At 34.8% G+C, this 18,661-nt stretch overlaps 1 protein-coding gene across 4 annotated transcripts in view; it reads right to left on the bottom strand.

Annotated features, from left to right (window-relative positions):
- The window catches only part of LOC126683128 (lysine-specific demethylase JMJ26-like), a 75,849-nt gene extending 60,760 nt beyond the window's left edge, over positions 1-15,089 (bottom strand). For all 4 annotated transcript variants that reach the window (XM_056105725.1, XM_056105727.1, XM_056105726.1 and 1 more), the window contains exons 1-2: positions 14,382-15,089; positions 14,194-14,309 (exon numbers count right to left, since the gene is read on the bottom strand). In XM_056105725.1, coding sequence (XP_055961700.1) covers positions 14,194-14,309; positions 14,382-14,870 — 605 coding nt within the window. In that variant the 5' untranslated portion in view covers positions 14,871-15,089. The remainder of the gene's footprint in view (positions 1-14,193; positions 14,310-14,381) is intronic.
- Between the last annotated feature and the right edge of the window lie 3,572 nt (positions 15,090-18,661).

The raw sequence follows: 18,661 nt of genomic DNA, 5'->3' as shown, positions 1-18,661 counted from the left end.
AATTTTTATATTTTGATGTGTATACGATGTGGTGTAATGTTGGCGTAATTGTTATATTTTGATGTGTATACGATGTGGTGTAATGTTGGTGTAATTGTTATATTTTGATGTGTATACGATGTGGTGTAATGTTGGTGTAATTGTTATATTTTGATGTGTATACGATGTGGTGTAATGTTGGTGTAATTTTTTTATTTTGATGTGTATACTCTTGGTATACTGTTGGTATAATTTTTATATATTGTTAGTTCACTTTTTAGTATACGATTTGATAAAATTTTGATAAATTTAATATTAATAAAATTTCAGTATGTTCTGATGTGTATAATGTTGATATAATGTTTGTATAATATTCATATAATGTTAGTATACTTTTAGTTTATTAGTATAGTGACATTATATCAATAGTATACACCGTATGTGTAAGCTTTTTTATTTTTTGCTATTTTTGCAAATATTTTTAAATCAACTAGGTTTTTGTAAATGAAAAAAGTCAATATATATTTTTGTAATTATTTTCAATTTTTTTTTGTAAATGGAGGTAAATTATTTTACAAGTAGTTTAACTTAGTGTTCTATATTATCTGTTGAAAAATAAATATTATATAATAGTTTTAGATATATTATTGAAATTTTACAAATCCACCTTTGCATAATATAACATATAGATAAAGGGTAATTGTATACAAAAATAGTCTCCAAAACATTACACTATGTAAAACCCTTCAAATGTGCTCCAAACTTGTAAGCACATTCCAAAAAGTAATGATTTTGTTTTATCATATTTATACATATGTAGAGAACCCTAGGAAGAGAATACATTTAACCATAATCCTAAACATAGAAAAGCTAGAATTTATTTTCTCATAGACTGACTTCAAAATCATTTCCACAAATCTTGTAGTATCATGGTAATGCAAGGAATTAATGGTTGAAAATAATTTTAGCAAATACATATAGCCAATCGATAAAGTATAATTGCAAATTTTCATGCAATACAGTCTAAATTCACACAACCAATCACCATATCTGTGACATATATATGCATATATAAATTAGTACAAACATTCATTTGATAAGACAAATAGAAAGCCTTATGCGACTTTTGTCTGGAAGAAGGCAAAACAAAATGTACCCTAACCTCACTTGTTCCACCACAGAAACTGACCTGCATACTAGGGATCTGGACAAAAGGCATCAATAAGGTTGATGATACATACAACACAACTCCAGATTTAGCAAAACATTACTGCCAAACAAAACAAAATAAGCACGCAGGTGGTGGCATATGCAGGTCTTAAGATCTTGTAGGGTAAAAATAATGACCACACAGAGCCAGCAAAGTATCAACCTTGAGATCCCCTATTCTTCCTTCTTAAATTTCTTTTTCTTAGGTTTCTTTTGCTTAGGTTTCATTTTCACAGGTTTTTCCGGTTCAGCTTCCATGGGCCTGAAATAAAAAATTCACAACTAATTTCAACAAAATCAAATGGAAAGAGATCCTATTCTCTAGTTAATAATGATTTGCTGAACGAGAAAGAAGCCAAAAACACAAGATAAAAACAAAAATAGGAAAGAAAACAGATAAATACACTATGTGAACCTCATTTCCAGTTTGAGAGTTATACAACTTCAAAGAACAACGTTTTGTGCATACTCCCAATAATAAAAGTGCAGCCATAAAGAAATTTTTTGTAGGCAATGAATTGTTTTCAGATTATTACGCATCATACTATTACCATATCAACAAAGCAAAATAAGATATCCCAAATAAAAATGCCCTACCATCCGGAACTGATATAATAGGTGATGGTTTCATGAGAAAAGGGAACAAAATTAAGGATGAAAAAGCCAAGACGCGCACAAGGAAGAAAACTAATTCATTAAATACTCACTCTTTTTTACCCTCCAAAACATCAATCGCCCATTTCAAAGCATGAAGATACATTTTCTTAACCTGTTTCAAGCACAATAGAACAAGTTAGCACATGCTCAAAACAAGCAACATTTTGGTGAGTATGATGCAATGTCTAGCAAATTTCTCTAAGAACAGTGAAAAGAAAGAAAAAGGTTGTTATGGTATTATGATCCTGGAAGCAGAACATTCAATATATGTTGTTTTTATATTCGAACTTCTAGATATGACATTTGTAAGAGCTGGATGGCAATTGGCAAGAAGATAAAAAAAAGGAGAATTCAAATATTGGTTCAATCTAAATAGACGAGCTTGGGTTGTGATACAATTGAATTATAAATAGAGGAATGTAAATATGCACAGCAAAGATATACTGCAAAGTTTAAAAGAATAGCCTCGATAGGAAAATCTTTTCAATCAAAACGTGCTAAACTTTATGGAACATGGTCTCAGGTTTTGACAGCAAAGTTGTTGTTCTGAGTTTGGAGATTCTTATTTAGTTCCTAATGATATTCTAAGTTTGCTTGCAAGAAAAGGTTTCATCGTCTTCTCCAAAAAGAAAAAGGGGGAAGGATCCATCACTAGATCCACTTCTGCCATTGTTGCATACTGCAATTTCTGGTTCCACTATTCTAAATGCAATAATTAACAAGTAAACAAAAATAAAATAAATATTCGATAACACAGCAAAGTGCATTTCTAGGAACCTAGAGAACAACAATTAATCCTATAACTAGAAAGTTTCCAATCGATCCCTATAATTAGGCTTATTTCATTAAATAGCATTTATATTCAATAATACTCTCCCTCATGAGCATAAATATTGATCATACCCAATTTGTTATACACTATGAAGCACTGACACTTCTTTGGGGTGCCATATCTAGTGGAACACCCCGGGGACAGAGGGACACGCGGGAGACATGGTGGGGACACGTGTCCTAATTTTTTATACCGCACCGTACATGTATCCTATGTTTTTTTTAAATACCGTTCTCCGTACCTGTATCGGCACTTTGTAGGTTATACATAAAAAATAGGTTCCCATTATAGCCTTCGTGGAAATATCCCCCTAGTGCTCTTAGTCTTCACATGATCTATGACATCAAACTTGTTAGTCTTCTCATGAGACAATTAGTTTCAATGTGTTTAGTTTGCTTATCTTAAATTTTCTTTAAGTGGCTATTAGCTACAGGAGGTGGCTTTTTTAAGAGTTCTAGTTTTAATAAAACTCCTTTAACAGGTCCGCATGTCAAAATCAGGTTGAAATTAGAGTTTTCGTCTAGCCAGCGCCTCTAACGCCCGCCTTTTGCTAGGAGCTCCTTTTAAATAACACAAAATTTATTCTACGGCTTCCTCTAAGATAGGAAAATTCATTTACTGCAAGTTGTTAATTCCAACTCCCCAAAAAAAAGTTCCTCTTAAAATTACCTTGAAGAAAAGCATTATTAATGTTAAGTTGATGTAAAAGTCAATTATGAGTGGTTGCCATAGAAATAAATGATTTGATAGACATTAACTTAGCAACAGGAAAGAGTAATTTACTTTATCTTTTTTTTTTAATCTTTAGCAAGAATACTGGCTTTCAAGCTAGCTATTAATCAATCGCGATTCATCTTAACCATAATATTACATTTACATCTATAACCTTCTTTCCCATAAGTTGTCAAGTGTGTCCTCCATCGTAATAGTACACCATCCGAAACAAGATAAAGGCGTCACTAATAGTCTTGCGGAGAGAGATATAATCGGTGTTTTAAAAACCAAACCGGTGGCCGAACCAGTGAGGCCATTGGTTCCCGGTTCAACCAGTTTGATAAATTTAAAAAATTCACCGGTTTTTAACTGGTTCGATCTCTGATTCACCGGTTCAACAACCGTTTTTTGCCTGTTCAATCCGGTCTAAACCAGTCCAACCCATTTCAACCAAAAGATCCAATTCTTGGCGGTGTTAAACCGAACCACTGGCCGGTTCCCAGCTTAACCAGTTCGACCAGCTGGTCCGGTCCGGTTTTTAAAACACCGGATAGAATCACGAAGCACAATAAAGGAACAAGAAGATGGCATGTGATTATGACAAACAAATATATAAATAGGATAAGTATACCATCGTTTACCTTTACGAATAATAATAGCAAAATCATCACTTGAAGGTGGATCTAGTAAGAAAATGACTTCCATAGAACAAGAATCAAGGATTTAAAATCCTCCTAAGTTAATTGAACATGACTTATCATGTTCAATCAATTTACACTCTTCATTACAAAATAAATAGTATAGATGAACTTAACATAATTTATAGTCATTTAATGTGAACAGTTCATTTAATAATGAAGAATCTAGATTGATTGAACATGATAAATCATGTTCCATTAACTTATGAGGATCTTGATCCAAAATCAAGACATGAATCAAGAGTGTTGGCATTGCGTAGACCTGAACAATGGGAGGATTCGGAGCAAAAACAGTAGATGTGAGAGTACAGATTAATAAATGAACAAAGGTTCATTTTATCCCATGAACTTGGTATTAATGATCATCTAAAGGCAAGCGCATGGCTTTGAAAAAAAGCATGACGAACTTGACATTTTAGCTTATTTTGCCTCTTGAATATGAAAGTGTCCAATAATTTCCCACCGCCTTAGCTCTAATTTGTATATAATCAATCAGTTTCTACCATCTCATCTGACGGGTTAAATTAAGCCAAAATGCCAAGTTCATGGCATTTTATTTTTCAAAGCTATGAGCTCGGCCTTAATTGATTTATTTGTGCCAAGAAAATAATCATAAACAAAAGTAAGAAAATATTTAAATCCAATCTAAGTAGCACAGACACTTCATTCAATCAACATGTCCCGTTTCAAAAACGCTTTGAACACAAAACCTCATTTTTTACATAGGAAATCTTAAAATAACATTGTTTAACCGTGTTCGTTTCTAAATGTCTCTTGTCCGTGTTCGTCCTACCTAGACTTCAATTTTGGGAATAACTGAAGAATGACTCTAAACATCTAAAATGAACAAATTCAAAAGGAAAACAAGATCTTTTATCGACTCTAGGACTTGAACTAAGATAATGGTATTTGGAAAATTGACATAACTCAAAAGCTAATTAACATAACCTACGAAATTGAGAAATGAGGGATGAATCCGACCGACAATGTGCTTTAAAATGGGTTACCACTCCAAAGCAAGCAATATACCGATAATCATCTTCATCACAAAATTCTAAAATAGATAATAATAAAAAAAGGAGATTTGATGACAAAAATTAAATTGAAAAATAATTTAGGTAAACATAGTACGATCAATATAGGAATCAATAAGTAAGAATAATTGTGATAAAAAGCCTAAAAAATAAGTTGCGAACCCATTGCTAAAAAAACCTATGTTATAGAAACTCGGATATGGGCGTCCAAAACGGATACGTATCTACAAGTTCGACACACTAATTTTCTTAGCTGAAAATATGAGGATATGGATTCATGGAGGACTCGGGTACTCAGGTACGAATATATATGTTCGCGCTAGATATAACTATTTAAATGTTAATTTAAAAAATAACTAAAATAAATTTTATAGCAATAAATACAATCTTAGCTCTTTAGAACCAAAACATCACATCAAACCCAACACATGATATGGTCTTTATACCATATGATATAGAACTTATGAATTTTATCTCTTAAATTGTCCACTTGTCAGTTAAAGAGTCGAATCCATATCATGTGTCATAATGGTGCTTTGTCATGTCCGGCACATTTATGGTATGGCAAAATAAAGAGTACGAGTAATATAAAAGAACAATAAAAATGGATGTATGTTTCAGAGATGTCGGCTAAAGTTACTTATAATATGATTTGTAGCACGAGAATTAATGACCCATTTAAAGGAGGAAATGAGACATGTATTTATTTTACATGACTTCACAATGGCAGTTATAGAAGTGGAAGTTGACTTAAAGGGTTATTGGTACTAAGAGAACTTGACGCATGCTTCAACTGAAATCAATAGATTTATTGCAGACCTTGTTCAAGGCTACAATATGGGCAGAAAGAGTTCTCAGAGTTATGTTTAACAGCTTCCTATAATCACGCTTCATATGACCTAGCTTATGACAACAATGACACAAATACTCTTGAATCATGTCCTTGATAACCAAGATTGCTCGACCCCCTCCTTTAATACCACTATATTGAATGTATGAAACCAATGGAGTACTTGTGCAAGGTACCCTTCAAAAATATCATGCAAAGTCTTTCCTCCATCATGGCAGCCAAAAGAGTCATTTTTTTCTTAAACTTTCACATCAAAGCTGAATGGTAACATATTTTGTCATATATTTTCTTAAAATCTCATAAAATAATTTGTGAGACCTATATTGCTTTCTCTACACACTGAAAGAAGCTTTATTTTATAACTTCACAAGTGCAAAGTACATATTCACATCGATTGACTGAGCCTATTACCTCACTGTCAATAGAGTTCTGGATCTGAAAGAGAAACCTAGCATTCTGCCATTCTCCATAGTCATGTCTGTTTTCTACTATCTTGAGGTGGGTCATCAGTTAGGTGATCATCCTTATGAAAACTACGGAAGTAGAAATAAACCATTTTACTCCATTCTAGATAATTAGCAATTTTGACTTCACAAAACCAACATAAGCCACAACTAGACTTTGCATCAGTCATTAATCAAGAGTGGAATTTTTCTCAGCAAAGCAGCAAACTAAATGAGTAAAACAACAATTATTTGCAATGTTCGAGTAAACATTTCAACAATAAAAACAAAAAATGTCAAGTTTATTTTAGAAAAGCACAAGGCAGTAAATATGGATATCTCCAAGTTCTGTACATTAATTTGGCAGCGCCCTCAAGATTCTCATCTAAATCATACCCAAGAAAGACGATAAGACTCAAATTAACGCCCTCATTTTCTACAACATAAGTCTCATAATCCATGCCATTAATCCAGAACTCAAGCCTATAACAAAATTAAACAGAGATACAAATCTGAAAAGATACCAGCTGGTTCAGGAAAGTAAAAGGACATTTTTTTATATGGCTAGATAAAGAAAGAATCAAATTGTATAGACAAAAAAAAAGATAAAGATATACTGCAAAAAGAAAATTCAGAAACATTATAGAATCTTATCCCACTACCACTACTGTTTTTGCCATCAAACATAGTTATTAAAAGCGCGCCTCAGAATAGCGCATAGCGCAGGTGGTGCGCCTCAGAAACGCCTGAGGCGACCACCTTCATCAAGGCGCGCCTCAGGCGCGCTAAAGCGCTGAGGCGCAAAGCGCAGCTGCATAAACCCTAAATTCTGTTTGTATTTCTTAATAGTTACGGGCTTGGGTTTTGGGTTTTTAAAAAACAAAACATAAACAAAAGAGTTAGTTAGATATAACCCTAAAAATATTAAAATAATACATTCAAAGTTTCAAACGACGTGCTCCTCTCTTCTCCTCCTCTGTTTTCTACATTTCAAACTTCAACAAAGGATCAACTCTTCTCTGATCATCCATATATTAATTTTAGGGACAATTATTGTGTGTGTTATAGGTCTTTTAATGTTTTTTACATATATGCGCCGAGCTTCACTCGGGCGTGCGCTTTTTTTGCGCCTTGCGCTTAAAGCGATATGGGACCCTTTGCCCTTCAAGTGCGCTTTGCGCTTTAACAACTATGCCATCAAATTTACACCATTTCAAAACTTCAAGTTGAAACTATGTTTAACCCATAAATAAATGTGAAATGGAAAGTACTTTGAGAGACGAGCTATACCTCCAACTTGTCCTCTTTGGCTGGGTGATTTTGGGGCAATAAACGGAATTCTTCTGTCAAACGGATGCACTCGCCGACATTTTCTGGGGAAACAAAATCCAATGCTACCTTTATACACGACTACAAAATTATGAAAACGAGATCATTAGTCATTGAAAGATGCATAGGGATAAGTTCCGCTGGGCAAGCCAAGGACTAAAGAAATTAATTATTAGAGTTAATTTGGCTTAAAATGAAGATGGAATCATTCCATCACGTTATCTAAAGCTGTAAAGTTGCCAAATAAAAAATAATTTACCTTTAAATTTCTCACTTGATGTGGACAGCCTGCAGGAATGAAGACTGCATCGCCAAGTTTTTGGACAAAAGTCCATGGCTCAATGCCTGCATAAATGTGCAAAATTGTACAACAGAACCTCATCAAGACAACCAAGAACAAGAAAAGAAAAGAAATAAACAAAAAGAGATGACACAAATGAGATGGATAACCATATTCCTCTTTCAGCTTCCTCTTATGCTCTACAGTCAAATAAATGGTCTGATCATGAATAGGATGAACAATCTACATCACAAGAAACATATATTCAGAAAAAATTAGTCAACAAGGCAATAGAACAAGACTTGCAAATATCATCTATATAAACTTAATCGGCATCATAAAATGAAATTCAACAACTAACATGTTTACTGTCAGTATCAAAAACAAACCAATACTTTTGTCATTCAAGTCATCACTTACATTTGTCCTTAAATAAATGTACATGACTCAATTCATTATTTAACACTGGGGCAAGACTCGGGCAAGACTCGGGCAAGTTTCGAAGACAGCAATCATTTACATGACAGCCAAATATAATTATAAATATAACTCTCTTACTTCTTTAGGAACGGACAGAACAAGAATTTTTAAATAAAGGAATCAGTGACGGTGTACAGAACTGGAGCAATCTGCTGATGCTACATTGAAGTATCTTGGACATAAAGAGAGTAAAATAACCCAAAGTAAACAAATTTAGTAAATGAATTTCATAATAAAAACAAAAACTTACTGCAAATGAATTATATGGATTAATATAATGAATGACAAAATTAATAATAGCAGTTACAAAATAGTTGATGGTCCAAAGTAAAAAATCATAGGGTAAAATTCAAAATAATTTTAAGAGATTAATTGAGCCTAAATGAATGTCCTTTACTCCTCTTATTATGTCAATGTCCTTCACTCCTTTTATTATGTTAATGTCCTTTACTCCTCTAACTATGTCAATGTCCTTTACTCCTTTATTATGTCCATTATTTCAGTGTTTTAAAAACCGAACTGGTGAGGCCACCGGTTCCCGGTTCATCCAGTTAAACCGGTTGAGGTGCAATTTAAAAAAAAATTAAAAGATATAGAATTAGCAATGGATTTTTGGTATTTAGCAACTGATTTTTCCGTCGCTAATTCTCACTATCTGGTTCGACCACCGGTTTAATTACCAGTTCAATCTGGTTCTTCTGGTTTGATCCAGTCTAACCAGTTGAACCGGATTTCCGGTTTTTTGCAGTTTATGGACCAGACCACTAGCCAGTTCCTGGTTTTACCGATTCAACAGGCCGGTTCAGTCCGGTTTTTTATAACACTGCATTATTTACTACAGATTCACAAAACAAAGGGCCCATCAGATCTATTACCCCCAAAATGCCCAAATCCCTGCAATTTTCCTTTTCTGCACAGGTGTTTTACTGTGAAGAAAGCGCTGGAGCAACTGTTCAGCAATTTTGAAGTATTTTATGTGAGTCAGAAATCACAGTAGCAAATTGGAGGGCCAAATGTCACATATATATCAGGCACTACATTATCTAACATCTAGTAGTCAAAACTATTAACTGACCTTCTGCAACGGGCAGCAATGGATGTGCCTAAACTCTTTGAAGTGCTTGTTAAGATATTCCTGCAACTTTGGAACATCTTCTCTCCGAAAGATATCCCAAACAGCACCTCCCTCATTTGCTGACTCTGGTCTCTTTAACTCATTTTCACAATTTGATCGTCCACCATTAGTAAAGCATGGACCTTGATCATCCGCCTCACAACATTCCAGTTCTGATTTCTCTGAAAAGGCATGGTTTGATTAACAAAATATCATCATTCTAGCCATCAAATTAAATTATAAATTCCATGTTATTCTTTTAGTGCTCATACCTTGAATTGATTCTTCTTGCTTACATGTTTTCATCTCTGGTTTCATTTGAAAGGAACAATAATTTGACACAGCTTCCTCAATTTGTTTATCACCTTCATCCAAATATTTTTTTTCAGTTGAAGTGTCACCGCAGCCATTCTGCAGTTCAGCATCAGCTTCGTTGTCCAAAACCTGATTGCTACCATAAAGTTCATTAAGGTCTTGCTTCCTGTGGGCTTTTTTGAGTCTTTCTATAGCAATAAGTTTATCACGTTTAAGGGTCACTTCAGCCGTATGTTTTAACACATTTACCTGAAACAGCCAATTTAAGCATAAATAAATAACTCAATGTGCTTCTTACCAAATAATAATGGAAGTACAAACGAGACAGCAACTAGAAGCTCACTGTCATATAAAAATGTGTTTGTTTAATGTTAAATTATACATTATCAAGACAAGGGAAAATATAGAGTGAAATCTTCAAATCAAAAATAGATTTTATTTTCTGTTAATAAATAACAAAACAAACTGAGTCCACAATAGAATATAAGAATCTTGGAGTTATTTATGTAATTTTTTAAAATACTTACTGGTTACTCTGACATAAGTTGTTACATGCAACCAGCAATTATTTTCCTTAACAGCTTTTCAACAAGTACCGTCGAAAAGAAATCCATAAAAGTGAAACAACAAAATTTGGTTACTGAATATTGAAATAGAGATCATAACTAGTAGATATTGCCATTCCTTTGACATATTAATATAAGCAATCAGATCTAGTTCATCCTTTTCACATGTTTATATTTATACTCCCAACAAACTTATCATTCTAGTATGACCAAACTTTATCTGGACAAACACAATATAGCAAGTACAATACGAATATTGAAAGCACAACACACAAATATGTCATAAATTGCAAACCCAACTGGAAACAAAAAAACTTGCAAGTTCTAGTTTGTGCAAATTCATTTTACAAATTTGTTTTAGCAAGTCGACTAAACATAAGAACAGGTCACGTAGAACATCTGGCTGAAATCCTATTCAATGTCTTACAGTAGCAGACATTACACATGAACACAAAAGCAGGAGGTTCCAGCAGGTTATTCTATATCCATCTTAATTTTTAAGAGAAAACAATAGAAGAGAAAAGGAAAATTAAACACACCGCATCCGACATGTCGCAATGAAGCTTGGTAACAGAATCTCCACGCCCAAGTTCTTGAGTGCATCCATAAGCAATATATGTCTTTGGCCCCATATCTGGCTTCAAAGAGTCCTTAGGCAATCTGGCAGCAAGGTTCAAAGGTCCATTTTCAGGATGTGTATACTCTTTAAAGGGCAGACAAAAAGCAAATTCAGCACCGTGTCGGGGCAAAAGTTCATCAAACATAGTAGAAGAAGGCCAGTCTTTCAATTTCAATATTTGAGGCCAGTTCTTTCCGTCAAATTGTCCAGCCAGGTATCCATCAAAAAATTTGCGAACATTAACATCCACCTGCATGTTACCAAGAAATTAGAATCGCTAAGTAGACTGTACCTTCTAGTGACATTTCAATAAAAGTACATAAAAGTTAATGTTGAGAAATGAGGATGCAAGTTTCTCTAGATGATAACTATGTACACCAAGCCTCTAAAGATGGGTTTAGATAGTTATATTTCAAGCTAAAGCATTTATCTTGCCGATTTAAATGAAAAATAAAAAGATTTCATTTGTATAAGGTATAAGGTCAAGCTAATGAAGAACAATAATCATAAACAAACCAGCGCATGCTTAATAACAAAAGTAACTTTGTTTTTCTCAATTCTGTTGCGCATCATTCTTTTATCCCACCGAGAATGGCACAGTTGTATCAGTACATATTAAACAGCTACCAAAGAGCTCTGGGTTACGACTGAGCCAACAAAACAAAGTTATTGCATGTGTAATACGATATAAATAGCTCCATCATTATGGCGATACAGTTTGATGTTCAATAAAAAGAAACTTAGATGCCAGCAAATAAAAAATACTTTTTAAGAAAAGGAAATGATGCAGTTAGAATCCTATCAAACCTAGTTCCAGTTAAGCAAACAAAAAAATAGATAGATCAACCAGAAGAACACATTGCAATCTCTGTAAATTGTAGAAATAGACCAACCATAATTATTACACAGGTTGAAGCTCTAACATGCAAGTAACAGTTCCATATTAGCATAACAAACCCTAAGAACATATTAGCCATAGATAAAAAAAAAAACCTATACTTCACACTTGGTAAACTCTAAAAAAAAATGCAACCATCAAGCCAAGAAATAATACTTATCAAAGTATACCAGATAACAGGCCATACTGACCTCACACCAATCTAAACACTCAATAGCCTTGACATCCAAAAGTGATTCATGATTTTCATTACTTATCTGGCGGAAGGCACGCCACATGACCATTGGCTCCCAACTCAAGCCAGTTGCAGTTTCAAGAACATTGCTAACAATCACAGGCTCAGCTTTCATCCAATGGTATTGGAAATGGTTCAAATCTTCCTCTGTAATACTTATGGCCTTCGGATTGTACAGAAAATTGTCATCAGATTCCTCTCTAGATGCTGCTTTTAACAATTGACTATTCCGTATGTCAACATCTCCGTGGGAATTAGAACACACACACTGCTCTGATGGAATTTTAACCAGGTCAAATTCATGAGCAAGACTAACATCTTCTGCTCTCTTTAATAACTCTGAAACCCAATTTCCTGGGAACAAACGTTTCAGTTCTAAATAGCCAATACCACACCGGCAAGCAATGCTTCCATCCTCGTTAGCTTTCCATCCTGAATTTAACCCCTGGTTCTCAGATTCATTTTGAAACACTAATTTAGTTGTTCTCTTATGTTTCCCCTCTTCACCATGCAAATATTCAAACCCTTTATCAATAAACTCCATAACCACTTCCTTGTCACTCCTTTGCAGGTGTCCATGACGGATCTCTTGGCAACAGACAAGGCAGATATCAGAAAAGCAGTTTGAGCAGCTTCTGTGATAATCAAATATAGAGGTTCTGCAGTTGTCGCTGCAAAAAATAGACGTAAGACGAGAATAGGGAGGGGAGACAGAATGCCAAACATAATTTCACTTCATTCCTCACAGAAGTTATAGGAAAGTAGGATGGAATCTGACACCAATAGAAGGCAAAAGACCTTACCAGTAGATGCGCTCATTCTTAGGACATTTAGCTTTTTCTATCACTATATCTGCAGGGGATAAACCTGCACAAACACGAAAAAAGTCTTTTAACAAATATCAAAGACAACTAATCAGCGACATGCCAAAAATCATCAATGCATGCACAGAGAAACCTGAAATGAACAGGCATCCACCTGCTTATCCAAAAAAACTCCAAATGGAAGCATCCTTCTAAAAAATACTAATAAAGAAATTGTAAAGAGAAATGATTTTGGAAGAAAGAAGCCTGGACAAAGCATTTATATCTAAAAACAATTATAAAAATAAATAAAAAGGCATGCCAATAAATGCACATGTTTGGAGTCAACACTAAGCTAGAGCTGCTAAATTGAAAATGTTATTGATGCAAGCCAATAAATGCACATGTTTGGAGTCAACACTAAGCTAGAGCTGCTAAATTGAAAATGTTATTGATGCAAGCCAAATTACCTTTTGCCCTAGCTTCAATATCTTTCTCCATTAATTGTTCTTCATCTAACTGCCTCAGGAAGGGAAGAAGAGCATGGATTATGTATTTACAGTGCTCTAGTTTCTTATATTCATCAACTTTCAGCTCCCGAAGACGTTTCAGAAGCTACAGATAATAACCAGGGGTAAAAACAACAAATCACATACTAAACTGATGATTACTAGTACGCATACTATAAACACACTGAAGACTTATTGCATGATGGAAGCACTAACTTGTTTTGGAGTATCACGCAGGCAAGCTTTACAATTGCAAATTTGAAGACAAACTGGACAAGTATTGGCAACTTCTTCCTCAGTCATCTTAGGATACCTAGAAAAAGAATGAAATAACTTGATTAGCATGAAGTACGGTTAGAGCGATCAACAGTTGGTCAAAGAATAATTATTAAATGTGACCTATAACCCAAATTCTAGCAAAGCCATATCAAATTAAAATCTGCATGTGATGATAAAAATGGCAAATAACATCAAATCATGGCAAACCAATTGCAGAAAGAATAAATAGTATAACTTAGATATCTAACCTTTTTAGATAACCTGAAGTCACCTCAACCAATTGCAATTGTATATTTAGGGAATCATAAGAAAATAATTACATAATGCTACAAAAGTATGATATATAATACCAGGTAGTCAAACACGGAATACAGTATCGCTTGGTCTTGCACTTTCGGCAACGAACAATCCTACCCTTATCATTCCTCTGGCATTGATGGCACATTACGCAAAACTCTTCTGTATACTACAAACCCAAGAGGTTAGAAAACGGACAACAATATGAAAACAATGTACAACAGTAAAGAAATAAAATTACCTCCCGATTGCGCTTATGTCTAACTTCACTCGCATCTTTCTGAGATAACTCATCACCGTTTTTCTTTTCCTCAGCGTCTATTCCTGTCACTTTTGGTTTGGGTTTTCGGCCAGGCTTCTTCGACACCGAGGCCTTTCCATCAACTAACCCTGTTTCCACACCATCCGGTCCATTAACGGAAGCCTTGCTTTTGACCTTTGGATCACGCTTCTTCTTCGCTGGATACTCTTCCTCATCACCATAGTCAATTTCATCAGCATAAGACTTTCTCTCGGTAGTTCTAAGTCTTCTCTTGTCAAAACCTCCCTGTTTCTCTTGATCATCCCTTATTTTGTTATTTGGCGACGGCTCCTTCTCAGAATCCGCAATTTCTTCGGTTATTTTGTGGTCAGGCTCTTCTGAACGGATGTGGCCGGTTTCTTTCGTTTCAATTTCATTGGTAATATCTTCATTCTCCGCCTTCATTTCGACCTCGCTGTTCTCCATCATTTGGAGAGCAAAACTTGTAAAATTAGAAAGAAAAAAAAGATTTTAATTGGGATTATATTAGGAAACGAAAAGCCGTGGGCGGGTTTACTGGTTCCCGCGTCTCTCTCTTTTCAAAACAGGCGCCAATTTATGGCTTTTTAGGGTTTCTTTCCTTCTTCGGAATTTAGGGCTTGGATTGCCCCCTTTTTCCTTTTAGTTCCCATCACTTGCTTCTAACGTGTGATTTTCCACTAGGTGACGCTATTTGTTGCACCTCGAGAACAACACTAGCATTGGTGTGTCACAATTTTTATCAAATTATCAAATCCTTATTAATAATTATATATCTATATAATGATACATATATTTTTATATACCATATTTCAATTTTTATGTTATATAATATCTTTTTTATGTCTATGTCCTAAAATAAGTTAGTTACATGAAACCAATAAGTTATAATTTAAATAATATAAGCGTTGAATGACATTCTGCTAAGGTTATGCGTGAATGTTTGAATTTTTTATGGATCTATTATGGTCTATATATACGAACATAGAAATAGCATATGGTGAACAATTGTCAACCTTATAATTTAAATCTTTTAAAAAATTAATATAAAATTTGTTTTTTGAGACTGAAATTAATATAAAATTAAATAGTACTAGTTTTGTCAATTTAAAATTTATAATATATTCATCTTAAAATTTATATTTTATCCATTTTGTTCACCTTATAAATTTTATATACAGTCTTGCTCATCTTATAAAAAATTTATAGGTTTTCCATTGATTATGGATATATGATTTGACGAAAATTGCAACATAAAATTTGAATGATCGGCAATAAAAATATACTTCCTACGTTGATTATACATATATGATTTAAATTTTATTTTGCAACAATATTTTTTATATAGTCACATTTATTAATAGCTATGAATAAAATTAGAAATTATAGCATTATAACAATATGTTACCGGTGTTTTGCGATTGTAGTTAAAACTCCAGAACTTCCTGAGCTACGTCCACTTGAACTAGCTCCAGGGGTATTGAAACGCTTATTACTCTTCCCTTTAAATTTTGTACGTCGCAGTCCAGTAAAACCACTTGGATTAAACCACATTTGTGTATTGGCTGTCGCACCAACTTGATCACTCCTTGTCGACACTGGTGCAGTAGAATTTACAATTCTGCCAAACTGTACCAACGAAGTCTCCATTTGACGTGCACTGTCTATCAACTGGATCAAATCTCGGTTCACATCAGAAACAAGGCTAATAAACTCGGGTCCTAAACCCTTGATAAAACTCGCATTCACCCTTGCTGGATCAGCCATCAAATCAGGTGCAAATCTTCCCAACCTAGTGAACTCCGTCACATATTCTTGCACTGACCTATTTCCTCTTCTCAAATTCAGCAATTGATCACGATAACTCTCGGTCACAGAAAATGGCAGATAAAATTCTCTGTACCGATTAACAAACTCTGCCCAGGTCATTTGATTCATCTTAGGTTGAATTATACGTCGAAACCAATCTTTTGATGGTCCTTTCATTGACATTTCAACTAACAAGATTGACTGTCTCTCGTCAGCCTGCAAACGTCTAGCATTACGCTCAACTTCCTCAAGAAAATCCAATGCATCGCCTGAACCATCAAATTCTGTTGGGTTGAGCCGCATATAAGCCAAAACATTGTCTCTATCGACATTTGCACCAACACGTTGTTGTTGTTGCAATAGTTGCTCCCTATGCATAGCCTGATTCTCCACTTGGTTAGCCTGCATAGCTGCAACTCCAGCTAAGAACTGATTAAAGTCGAAGCCTGGCGCGTTAGGTTGTTGTGGTATCCCAGGAGCCTGAACTGGTTCCTGTTCCTCCACAGCTTGACCTCTAGCTCTACCTCTAGGTCTACCACGCCCACGGCCTCTACCTGCTACGTTGGCCGGTTCATGTTGCCCTATATGCACAGACGACTCATCATGAGCCTCTTCGGGTGCATCTCGTATCATCGCAGCTCGACCACGAGTTTGCCTTTGGTCAACCATCCTAACCAAATCAAACCACACTGCAATCAAATGAAGAACAACAAATACAAATCCAACATGAACGCATATAACCATCTCAATGGTCACACCTCACGTGCTCATGCGTATCACAATATATAACTCATATCCGACACATTCTAAATTCACAACCTAAGGAAAAACTGAATATTTCACAATTAAATGATGACATATCAAGGACATAACTCAAATCCCATTGCTGCAGTAGCTTCTTAGACTCTACTATTCGAGTATCGGCAATGTTACTGTAGACATTCCAGTTCTACAACATTGCTCTGATACCAACATTGTCACGACCCGATTTCCGCTTAGAAACTCGTGTCGAGACCGGCGTTAGGGAATGGGAATGGTTGTTCCGAAACCCGTAGCAAGCCTAGGAAAAACAGTAAAAACTTTTCGCGTTTTGAAAACATAAAAGGTCTCAATCTCTTTTCGTAATTAATTGAAAACCTTTAGGTAAACGTGCAATCAAAACCATGCAATTGCATTTCTGGACTCAGGGTAGTACGTGTACACTGCACACACCTTGACACAACCCTGTCCGAAAATAATGCCAGCGGTGCAAACCAGTTATCACATCAAGTACTGGTTTAAGCATGCCAATTAATTAATCACAAAGCTTTTATCAAAACCAGGTTTCTTATAAACAACTAGCAAAAGCCCTTTTTATAAAAACATGCTTTTGTCCCAAAATGATACTGACAGTAGTTTCATATCAAAGTTTAAGCATTTACATTTGAACTACTGTTCGGAGCTAGAACTACTCTGCAGCTCTAGAGTGACCTTTATTTAGTTACAACTTCCAGAAAAAGAATTGGAAGTCTTGTCACGTCAAAATATCATTTACCTGTGAAAAGGGAAATCAACGGGGGTCAATTATGAGTGAATTCACATAGTTACTCAAGCATATTAATAAAAGCAGAAATCGCATGTAAACACACTTTGTGCAGCCAAATAACTGATCCAAATGAAACTCTAAGAGAAACCCCATTTGGTTAACTGTGATTAATGTCACAGTTCGTGCTCTCTTGTTTAACACAGGATGAAACGTGAACTCACGTTATCACAATCATCTTATCTCTGTGTAAGGTTTGCTGGGCCGTAAATTAAATTACTGGCTCCCTAGGATAACCTGTTAGGTCTTGGCCGCTTTGCAAGCATTTGGCCAAAGAACCCAACTAGTATGCAATGCAATGTTTTATTAATACCGGTGATCACACAGTTCTATTGTTGCCCAATAGATAGCACGTTCCAGTGGATCTATATATTGGTTTCAAATCGACTCTATGCAATGCAATTTCAAACACATTTTTAGTTATAAATGTTTTGGCATCAATATTCAAAAGTAAATATGCGAACTCACAAAACCGTTATCCACAAAACAGTTCTCGTTCACCCTCTACTCTCCTGGTCCGGTAGCTTGCTTGCTCGTCGGATCTAGTTAGAAAACAATTATTAAACACAATTGAAACAAGAATTCTAACTCTAAAGAGTAGACTCTCTATTGACATTACTAAACATATAACATATCTAGTCTATACTCATTTTTTAATCTCAACTCATAGTCCTCTAGCTATTAATCACTTTGATTAATAGAGGACCTAATTAAAACATCTCTATGTTTTAATTAATCGAACTCCCTTAATTATCCAAGTTCTTTTAATCCTTTAAACGTCCAGGTTTAAGGTTTAAAGTCCATTTAAATCATCTATAGTTCGACGATTACTTGCGTCGAAAGTTAGGGC

The sequence above is a fragment of the Mercurialis annua genome, linkage group LG5, assembly GCF_937616625.2.
Source record: "Mercurialis annua linkage group LG5, ddMerAnnu1.2, whole genome shotgun sequence".
Classification (NCBI taxonomy): Eukaryota; Viridiplantae; Streptophyta; class Magnoliopsida; order Malpighiales; family Euphorbiaceae; genus Mercurialis; species Mercurialis annua.
Note: the sequence above shows the minus strand (reverse complement) of the source record. Positions and strands in the feature narration are given on the sequence as shown.